Source organism: Denticeps clupeoides, chromosome 4 (assembly GCF_900700375.1).
Source record: "Denticeps clupeoides chromosome 4, fDenClu1.1, whole genome shotgun sequence".
Lineage (NCBI taxonomy): Eukaryota > Metazoa > Chordata > Actinopteri > Clupeiformes > Denticipitidae > Denticeps > Denticeps clupeoides.
In genome coordinates, this window is record NC_041710.1 from 29564462 (window position 1) to 29575726 (window position 11265).

General features: G+C 45.0%; 1 protein-coding gene across 3 annotated transcripts; it reads left to right on the plus strand.

Moving 5' to 3' along the window:
* The first annotated feature begins 251 nt into the window (after positions 1-251).
* cryz (crystallin, zeta (quinone reductase)) lies at positions 252-10840 on the plus strand. Of its 3 annotated transcripts, XR_003749471.1 has the most exons (9): positions 252-459; positions 531-683; positions 788-951; positions 1223-1274; positions 1346-1495; positions 3258-3359; positions 3734-3829; positions 6970-7095; positions 7177-7296. XR_003749471.1 is itself a non-coding variant. In XM_028975851.1 (8 exons), the coding sequence occupies exons 1-8, from the start codon at positions 352-354 to the stop codon at positions 5488-5490; spliced, it is 987 nt and encodes a 328-aa protein (XP_028831684.1). In that variant the 5' UTR covers positions 254-351; the 3' UTR covers positions 5491-5944. The 3 variants fall into 3 exon arrangements, 2 of the variants coding, with proteins under 2 accessions (XP_028831684.1, XP_028831683.1); XM_028975851.1 differs by lacking the exons at positions 6970-7095; positions 7177-7296 and adding an exon at positions 5329-5944 and having other exon boundaries at positions 254-459; XM_028975850.1 differs by lacking the exons at positions 252-459; positions 531-683; positions 788-951; ... (2 more) ...; positions 3258-3359; positions 3734-3829 and adding exons at positions 6030-6410; positions 7394-8212; positions 8634-9041; positions 9155-10840.
* The last annotated feature ends 425 nt before the right edge of the window (positions 10841-11265 follow it).

Genomic DNA, 11265 nt, shown 5'->3' on the forward strand with positions numbered 1-11265 from the left:
AGATAGATAGATAGATAGATAGATAGAGCCATCTAGCGGTAAAATGCCGCATCTGTTTTAAGGTGGAACGGCTAATTCGATAATTAGCGCCTTAAAACAAAAAGTCTAAGTGGGTACCATCCACAATAAATAAATCGGGTGAGTGAAAATATTACAACATTTTAGATACACGCACAATTTGACCAAAAAACCCTGCTAAATCCTTGAACTTCTCTTTTCCCCAAAGACAAGGCCAGCGATTGGTCAGACCGCCACCGCCCACTCGCGTCTTTCCACGCATGATCGAGGAAGGGCCCGCGGGAGACGTGTAGTGTTGTGTTGTGTTGCTTATTTTTCCACTTTTTTCTGTTCATGTCCACAACCAAGCTAATGAGAGCCATCAGGGTGCCGGAGTTCGGTGGACCGTCGGTCCTGAAACTTCGCCCAGACACGCCTGTGCCGCGTCCCGCCCCGAGACAGGTGACGTGTCGCGCCTGGCGTCGCCGGGGCTCCGTGCTGGTAGGCCTTCACGCTCAGTGTGTCCCCTCCAGGTGCTGATCCGGGTGCGCGCATGTGGCGTGAATCCAGTGGAGACCTACATCCGGTCCGGGTCTTACCCACGCCGGCCAGCCCTGCCCTACACTCCAGGATCGGACGTGTCCGGGGTAGTCGAGGCCGTGGGGGACGCAGTTCAGCTTCTCCAGGTTGCTTATCCATTAAAAACCAGTCCATTCAAGGATGCAACCTCAGTGCACCCTGTGCAGGGATGAAGATGATGAAGATGTCCTGATGATCTATTTACCTGCAGCCTGGTGACCGTGTCTTCACCACAGCTACAGAGACGGGTGGTTATGCCGAATATGCCGCTGCATGTGAAGATTCTGTTCACCGACTCCCTGATTCTTTGGACTACGTGCAGGGCGCAGCCATTGGGGTCCCCTACTTCACGGCGTATCGGGCGCTCGTCCACAGGTGAGTGACAGCCTCCATGTTTCATTTCATGTCACTTATTTCAGTTTTCTAATCCACAAAGTTACCTTCTTGTTTATTGCAAGAAAGAGGGACTCACAGCACTGCACAAATGATAATAATATGTAATGATGATCATATATTATTGAAAGAAAATTATTGCAGGAAATAATCAATAATGGGAAATGTGATATATCAGGCCACCTCTTGTCACCCCAGGTGACGATGTAGACGTGTAGGAAGATGCTTGAGGATTAAATCCATATTTTTGCAGGGCCCACGCCAAAGCAGGAGAGACCGTTCTCATCCATGGTGCCAGTGGCGGGGTACGAGATGCCTTTGAGATTATTCTTGCGTTGGTTTAGTGGTTTGCTAACCCTGAGAACCTGTGAATCAGGTGGGAATCGCAGCGTGCCAGATTGCCCGCGCTTTCGGGCTGAAGGTTTTGGGAACAGCTGGCACGCCTGAAGGAATGGCACTTGTGCTGAAGAATGGCGCCCACCAGGCCTTTAATCACAGAGAGGACGGCTATTTGTCCAAAATCAACGTGAGTAAGGAGCCATCTTTGTTATTTTCTTGGATACTGGAACTCGTTGAAAACAGATGTATTGAAGCCACCCCTGTGAAAGTGATGCACAGCACACGCCGCACGCAAAGAAATGTGTCCTCTGCATTTAACCCTGAAAATGAGCAGTGGGCGTCCATGACAGGCGCCCAGTACCTTGATTATTAAAGGAGTTTGGTCTTTTACCGAACTACTGAGGTGCCTGACACGGGACGTGGGCTGGTGGACGCGCTCGATGTAACAATGCTATATTCTGTTGGTTCTGTTATATGCTACACAATTAAATGAACCTCGATGTCTAATACAAAAATGTCCTTTTATTCCAAAGCACTTTGCAGATATCACCAGTTAGCAGTTGGAGTTGGAGGTACAGCAAACAGTCCTGTAAGAGCTGGCGTAGCATTCGTGCAAGCGGTCAAAAAACCCTTTGCCCTTCCGGGTCAAACACCTACCGACAACATAGTTTGTGCTACCTTTATACCTGAATACCTGCATGCGCCACCCTGTGTTCCACCTAGGATATTACAACCATTAACCTTGCAACATTTGGCGGCTACTTTGATGGTTTGGGATTTAAACCCACAACCTTTTGGTTACGAGTCCACTCCTTACCTGCCAGACCACCCCTGCCACGGCTGTAAAATACGTATCAGATAATGTCTTGATACTTGACGTCGACCACTTTTAAGATCAAAAGCAACAGCAACCTTGTGGTGTCTCCTTCTTTAATGGGTGTCATACCTACAAGGACCAATTTTATATAAACATAGAAAGAATATATTACTTTGGGGAGGGAGAAAAATCATCTGTAGATGGTTTAGGGCTTCAGATGTGGTTGTGAATGATCCTGGGGGCAACATATTGAGGAGCCGGACATCCTGGGGGTAAAAACTGTTCCTCAACCTGGCAGATCTGGCTCTGATGCTGCAGTATCGTCTTCTGGAGGGCAGGAGTGTGAAATGTCTGTGTGAGGGGTGTGAGGGGTCCTGCACGATGCTGCAGGCCTTACTGATTCTGCGTTTGTGAAATGTGTCCAGGAGTGGGGGCAGATGATGTTCTCAGCTGCCTTCACTATCCTCTGTAGGCTCTTGCGGTCAGAAGTTTTGCAGTTAGCGTACCAGACAGTGATGCAGCTGGTCAGGATGCTCTCGATGGTTCCTCTGTGGAATGTGGTGAGGATGGGTGGGGGGAGGCATACCCGTTTTAGCCTCCGCTGGAATTGTAGTCTCTGTTGAGCTTTTTGGACCAATGACGTGGTGTTGACTGTCCACGTCAGTTCCTTAGTGATGTGCACACCCAGGAACTTGGTGCTCTTTACTATCTCCACCGCCGAACCGTCTATGATGAGTGGCCTGGGATTTCCTGAAGTCCACAATGATCTCCTTTTTGTTGTTGTGGCACCATGCAGACAGCTGTTCCACCACCTCTCTGTACGCATGTTGGTACAGTCCAGTTGGCCAACATCCGCTGCCACAATAATTTCGGATTCGGGCTTTTACTTGTCTGGCTGTACTTGTCAGGCTCAAGTCCAACTTTTCAGGTCCACTCTGTGTATGTGATTGGTCCAGGATACTCACCTCTCTCTGTCTGACTCCACTTTCAAACATCCAGGAATATCTGGACCTCGGCCAATCAGAGGCGGGTCCTGCCCTTCACAATCTCTGAACATTCCATTTGAACATTGAACTAGAGCCCTGTAATTGAAGAAATATTTCATATGACCTTGTATGTCTCATTGTTTCAGGAAGCGACTAATGGCCAAGGGGTCAACGTGATTGTTGAAATGTTGTCCAATGTAAATCTCAGCAACGACCTCCAAATGCTGGCCAATGGTGGCCGAGTTACGGTGAGCAAATTTGAAACTTGCTTTAAAGGAAATTGGAAGGGCATGCCTGAAATAGACATTTTATGCGTTATTAGTCTAAGACTGGTCAGAATGAAGATGACTGTATGTCACATAGCATCATTGCTCTTAGTGGAGTTGTCCAAATATTTCACAGCTATCACAGCTACCTGAAGCTCTTTGAGTAACACTGATTCATATTTAATCCATTGGCTGTAGGTTTACCACACCACTGCCTGGTAAAATCCTACCTGCGGCCTACAGCCAATGGATATAGCACCCCAAAAAGGGAGATGAAATGAAAAGGCATTCTGTGATATTTCATTCCAAAACCTTTATGCCCAACATGACATTTCTTATGTTAATTCACTTTCCAGATTGTTGGAAGCAGGGGGCCTATTGAAATCAACCCAAGAGATACCATGAGCAAAGAGTCCACCATAATTGGAGTGTCTCTGTTCTTTTCAACCAAGGTAAGTAGGGTGTATATGTATGCAAGTAAATACAGTGTGTACAGAAAGCATTCAGACCCCCTTAAACTCTTTGTAATATTGCAGCCATTCTCTAAAATGGTTAATTTTGGTTAAATGGTTCATTTATGATTCCTCATTAATGAACACATCACTCCATATTGACAGAAAAACACAGAATTGTTGTCATTTTTGCAGATGTATTAACAAACTAAAACTGAAATATCACATAATCCTAAGTATTCAGACCCTCATGCTATAGGTTTTCACATCTGGATTTGTGGGATTCTCTGCTATTCCTCCTTGCAGATCCTCTCCAGTTCTGGCAGGTTGGATGGTAAATGTTGGTGGACAGCCCTTTTTGAGGTCTCTCTAGAGATGCTCAATTGGGTTTAAGTCAGGACTCTGACTGGGACATCCAAGAACAGTCACGGAGTTGGTTTGAAGCTACTCCTTTGTTATTTTAGCTGTGTGTTTATGGTCATTGTCTTGTTGGAAGGTAAACCTTCAGCCCAGTCTGAGGTCCTGAGCACTCTGGAGAAGGTTTTCGTCCAGGAAATCCCTGTAATGGGGCGCATTCATCTGTCCCTCGATTGCAACCAGTCGTCCTGTCCCTGCAGCTGCACAACACCTAACAGCATGATTCTGCCACCACCATGCTTCACTGTTGAACCTGTATTGGACAGGTGATGAGCAGTGCCTGGTTTTCTCCACACATAACACTTATTAAGGCCAAAAAGTTCTATCTTGGTCTCATCAGACCAGAGAATCTTATATCTCACCATCTTGGAGTCCTTTTAACAAACTCCATGCGAGCTTTCAAGTGTCTTGCACTGAGGAGAGACTTCTGTCGGGCCACTCTGCCATAAAGCCCTGACTGATGGAGGGCTGCAGCGATGGTTGAACTTCTGCAACTTTCTCCCAACTCCTGACTGCATCTCTGGAGCTCAGCCACAGTGATATTTTGGTTCTACTCTACCTCTCTCACCAAGGCATTTCTCCCCTGCTCAGTTCGGACGGACGGCCAGTGGTGGCCTAGCGGTTAAGGATGCGGCCCCCTAATCAGAAGGTTGCCGGTTCGAATCCCGATCCGCCAAGGTGCCACTGAGGTGCCACTGAACAAAGCACCGTCCCCACTCACTGCTCCCCGGGTGCCTGTCTCAGGGTGCTCACTCAGTGCTCACTCAGGGTGATGGGTTAAATGCAGAGGACAAATTTCACTGTGTGCACTGTGTGCTGTGCTGCTGTGTATCACATGTGACAATCACTTCACTTCACTTTACTTCTGGAAAGGGTTCTGGTCTTCCCAAGCTAATCCATTTAAGGATTAGCAAAGGGTCTGAATACTTAGGACCATGTGATATTTGGGGTGCTGTGTGTGTGTGTGTGTGTGTGGATATATATATACTGTATATGAATATAAAAACACAAACATAGGTGACTTATGGCAGGAACATTACACATATCTAGCCACTAATAAAGTACCGTGTGTCTGTAAACAGGAGGAGAAAGCTGAATGTGCAGCAGCCCTGTTTGCAGGGATGGAAGCTGGTTGGCTGAAGCCTGTGGTGGGTTTGCAATACCCCTTGGAAAATGCCTCCCAGGCCCACGAAGACATCATTAATAGCCAAGGGGCATCAGGAAAAATTGTTCTGATCATGTAAATGAACAACAAATGTCAGTCTGCTTGGTGGAAATTCTACATTACAGCAACTTAATGAAAAAAATAAAAAACATGGTTCATCAATTTATATGAAATGTATATGTAATTCAGTGAAATTGACAGACAACCTTTTAACCAATAAAAAATAACTTAGGTTATTTCAGATAGGTTAGGTCAGATAGTTGTCCAAATCTGAGCATGATCTACCTTTCACACTTATGTAGGTCTTATTCTACTGCATATTTTATTAAGCAAGATTATTCGAGATCATTGTGGCATTATCCAATGTAATTGTGCTTCTAAGGAAGATAATGTTACGATTAATTAAATTTTTGAATATACCTTAATAGTGATTATGTGCCAAACATGGATTTGACTTTAATACATTTAGTATTATGGTGACTGAAACAATTGAGAAAAATAAACTTGCAAAATAAACCTTTTATTCTGTTATATTTCTGTTTATTGAAGCTACTAGAATCTTTCCATTTCTGTTTTGTGCTGTTGATTATAATTAAGGCAATTTAATTTAAACATTGTAAAGTTTGTAGACGTCTAATTAATGCGAGGTGACATTAATGCGAGTCGCTTAGATAATGAGTATGTCCCGAATACCTGGTCTCGGCACTGTGATGTGGATCTGTTATTAGGTGGACAGGATTAAATGGCTGAATTTGAATGTAAGATTTAGGACTGTATCATCTCTGGCATGTTAAAGGACACGGCAGTGACACCGACCCTCCTCGCGTTACAGCCGGGTAAAGTGAGCATGCCCAGTGCAGAGGGAACATTAGACCGCTGCTGCATCAGTAGACGTAGAAGCCTGGTCGCAGTGCTCGTAGTATCGCTCAGGACACAGGAAAGGATATCTTTTAAAAAAAGAGAGGGAGTCGGAGCCGGGGAGACTCCGGTCCTCTTTATGTAAGTCTGACCTGTTCTTTTGTTTATTATCTTCAATGCTTTTGTCCATTTAATTCTTGACTGTATTCCCAATGGTAGCAGCAGGATTAGTTAGTACTGTATTTCCCTCTTTGCGCAACCATGAAATGTTTTTCAGTTCATGTCCAATGTGAGAAAAGTTGTCAAGATGATATTTAGGGGTTTATTTTTGGCGGGGCAGGTCTTGAATCGCCACTGTAAATCTCGCTTGTGGACAGACACAGACTCATCTGCAGAAACAGACATCAGTTCTGTGAATGGCGCCTGGGACCGTCGCGAACTGTCCGCTTTCCTAAATCAGTCACCCAATACAAAGTAGATGTTGCTAGAAACACAAACACACACCCAACACAGATGGCAGCACGTGGTCGAACTTCATCCATATTTTATTACAGACTGTCTTTGCTAGGTTGTGACAACTGTGGCTAAGCAAACTGCGTCAAAGATGCATGAGAACCCCAGAGTGGAAGTGGTAGTGACGGGGGTGCTACTATCCTGGAAATGAATGCTGAATTTTCTTTGCTTCATTTAATCTTCGCAGATCCTACCGCCACCATGCATGTGGACGAGTCGCCGACTTTGAGATCTGAATGCCAGATGCAGCTCAGACTGCCATGGGAGGACCAGAACAGACCCTTACTACACGTTCAATAGTGCACCATGAAAAGTGAGACTATCAGTTGTGCTTCTCTGCCCTTTAAGAGGAGATCCATGGCCCAAGCTGATATTTGACATGTGCCTTTATTAGGTGCCCTCTTCATGCTGACGATATTACTGACCCATAACCAGCCGGTGGCCTCCTGCCCTGCATCCTGTGTCGTCTGCTCAGAAGAGACCTTCATCTGCCATAAGCTCTCCAGCTTTATCGGTAAGAAGCATTTTTTGTTTGCTGACGTGCGCCTCAATTATATGGTGGTATGTGATGTAATATGAACGTTTCCTCCGGTTACATTCTGTATTTTCAGATGTTCCTGAAACTACACAAGCTTTGTTTTTCACGGATGGTTGGATCCAATCTGTTGACAACTCCGCACTCGGTGACATAAGTAACGTGACCGTGCTCAGCCTGAGCAACAACGCCATCACCACCATTAAGCGGAGTGCCTTTCAGAGCCTTACTGTACTTCAAACGTTGTTATTGGATCACAACCACATCACCAGCTGGTCCCTTGACCGTTCTACGTTTTCTTGGCTCTCCCGGCTGGAGACTCTCCAGCTGGGCAATAATGATTTACAGGAGATTGATGGATCCTGGTTCCAAAATACAAGCAGGCTAAAGAGTCTCCAGTTTGAAAGCAACCTTATAGCCTGGATCAATTCCAGCACCTTTGCTTCCTCAAATCTTAGGGGCTTGGAAAACCTCGACCTGTCTGACAACCTGATCACCTATCTGAGCCAGGACAGTTTCCGGAATCTTCCACAACTGCGCAGGCTAGACCTGTCTCGGAACAAGCTTCAGAACGCTCCTGATGCATTTTCCTATCTTTCCTGGCTGTCAACACTGAACCTGGACATGAACCAGTGGAACTGCACGTGCGAGCTCCGGGAACTTGCCTCGTTCCTCAGCAGCTACGTCCAGGCCCCAAACAAAGCTCTGTACAACGGCCAGCGGATGATCTGCTCAAACGCAGACAACCCCGCGGTGAAGGCAGTGCTGGAGCTGACTGAGGCCAACTGTGTTCCACCCAACCAAAATATCACAGTCCAGGTCGTAGCCAAGAGTGCCATCACCCCCCAGCGGTACACCAGAGATGTGGCATTAGCAGCGGTCTTGTTCTTTGCTGGTGAGCGTTCCACTTCTTAAGCATGACTTTCACTCAGTGTCATACAACATTTCAACCCGAACCATGAAATACGTAGGATGCTGTGCACAATGTCATTAAAACAGAGTGCAAAGTGATTTTCAACACATCACAGAAGACAATATATAAAAAGAATATAAAAAGAATGTATCAGTGTAAGAATGTTTACTTTTCACCAGTTTGTCGATGCAGTTGTTTTTGCATATTTTTGAACCTCTTCCCATCCTTATACCTCCAGCTGTTCCTTTTTTTCCATTTGAGATGTATTGCTGCCATGAAATTCCAACATTGCATATGTTTCATATTAGAATAAAATCTGAGTATATGCGATTAGTAATTTACATTTTACTCTGCATTTAAAGCTTTTTGGGTAATTGGGTTTGTATTTCAATTTTGCTCTTAGGTGGCATTGGAATTACTCTGGGATTGCTGGGGATAATTTATCGGAAACTTGAACTGAGGGTTTCCCAGAAGCGTAATAAGCACTCTCCTCAGGGCTCCGCCCAGCTGGCCTTCACTGAGGAGAATGAAATACTCTCAGCGGCTCATGATGTTCACAAACCGAAGCAGATGGATCCCTTCAGAGATGGGAGGCCTAAGAGGACGGAGCCCATGTTTGTATGTCACCACTGTAGATCTTCAGTCAGCGTTCCTGTCTCAGACCAAAGAGAACCTTATCTGGCCAGAAACACTACCATGCATTTAGCCAATGTTAATAGAGCTCCTCATGGAAGACCCCAAAATTGGACCATCGTGGATGAGCGAGAGGCATCAAGGAGACATGGAACACACACTGAGTCTGTCAACAAAGGTGATTTATTGCATATTGTATATTATTATAGATAGAGAGATATGTACTATATTGAAGAGTAAATCTATACATCTGCACGTAAGAATGTATTTAATTTCCCCTTTTTTCTATAGGGCATAACAGACATACAGTTCGTACAAGCAATTATGACATTGCTCAGCATCATGGACTACCAGAGGCCAAAACTTGTTCCAGCAAAATACCACAAATAAGACAGAATGGACAATGTCCTATTCCCCACACAAACTCGCCTGCTATACCTGGCTTCAGAGCACATGGAAATCCATTATCTGAATGGAAAGCCAAACCACACGCCCAGAACACTGCACAAGCCTACTCAACCATCCACTGCATGCAATGCAACAGAACCTATGAATATAAGCAAACCAAGAGGAAGGGTCACGGTATGCCAAACAGCCATTTTGATCAAACATTAGAACACGATGAACCAGCAATATTCAAACCTGCACTGCCAGGAGAGGCTGTCCTCGGGTATAATCAGCCCAATGCACAATCTCATGGTGAAACACTGGTGAAAGACCTCCACTTCAAATCACGGAATCACAAAAACGTCACATTTGACTTGAGCGGGTCTGAAGGGCGTGCTGTTCAGAAAGAAATGTCTCATGCAGAGAATATAAAATCTAGGATGCGTCTGAATTACATGTACTACAAAAGCCTCAACGACGAAGCTTCCAAAATAATTAAGAGTAATATTAGTGAGAGAGGACGCTCTCCAAAACGTCATAGGCATAAAACTAAGACAAGCAGATCTTTAAAAGTCAAATTAAATCTCAATCCTCTCAGGAAAAGTAGGGTTCATCCAAAGAAATGGTATAGTCACGAGGAAGAATACCAAAGCGATGTAGAAAAAAGTGCCAAACAGGATAAAAAAGACAGATTAAGGGCCAAAATAAAATGTGATCAACATCATGTACCCAGTCAGTCTAGAGGTAGCAAAACACTAACAGGTAGATCTAAAAAAGAAAGCAAAAGTCATAAAGATAAGATCATGAAGTCTTCTAAAACCAACAAAAATGTATCAAATTCAGAAGATTTGCCACAGCCTGATTTGGACGCCGACCTTTCAAATCAGAACACCAGCACTCTGGTGCTGAAAAATGAAGAGGACCAGAAGGAGCACCCAGAGGAACTGAAGCGTCCTCCTGTTCACAGTGCTGAGCTGACCCAACAGGAGACCTCACACGCGCATCCAGATACCACCGGTCCAGGGCCTGCTGAAGGTCCGTCTGGTGCGGGGAATGAAACTCTTCTTTCTTTAACCCAGGCAACTTTAAGCAGCTCTGAGCAAACCGGTGCTCCCTTAAACGAGGAGAGTGTTCCCGCTGATGTTCTCCAGGAGTATGTGTCTGAAGACGGTTCCCTGAAGAGGAAGCTCAGACTCATTGTACCTGAGAAAACAACCAACAGGCCACTGACTGCTCTAGAAAAGAAAATCCGATAGCACGTTCTGACAATGAATCATGTGTCCAAATGTCAGCGCACTATTATTATGTATTAACCAATGGGAATGCTTGTAAATCTTCGGAAACGTGTCATTATTCAGCTGAGTTGTGTATATTGTTTTTATTTATTTATTTTTTTTTTCATTTTTTTATCTGTTTGGTTTTTTTTTACTGAGATTAAGACCCATATATTACCATGAATTGCTATGTCCCTGCTCTGTCATTCTGGATAAATCCACATACACAGACAATCCCAATCCTGTGGTCTCTATATAGGGTGGTAGTAGCCTAGTGGGTAACACACTCGCCTATGAACCAGAAGTCCCAGGTTCGAATCCCACTTACTACCATCATGTCCCTGAGCAAGACATTTAACCCTAAGTTGCTCCTGGGGGGGACTGTCCCTGTAACTACTGATTGTAAATCGCTCTGGATAAGGGCGTCTGATAAATGCTGTAAATGTCTCTGTTCCCCCGGGTTCTGCACAAAGTGCATTTCATACAGGCTCCACTTTTATACACACGAACCACTATGCTTATGCTACTGTTGTTTTGCTTTGGTGAGGCTCTAATAAATCTGTTCGTTACTCAAAGGCATTTAGTCACAGCTGCTGGAAACCATTTTATGGCGCGGTCCAGGCCCAACAAATCTGGAGCCCTAGTGCAAGGTCTTAGGTGCCACAGAACGCTGCTTTTTCACGCCGTCCTTGGTGACATTTGAGGGCACGTTGGCGTCTCCAGACACTGTGGGTGTCGCCT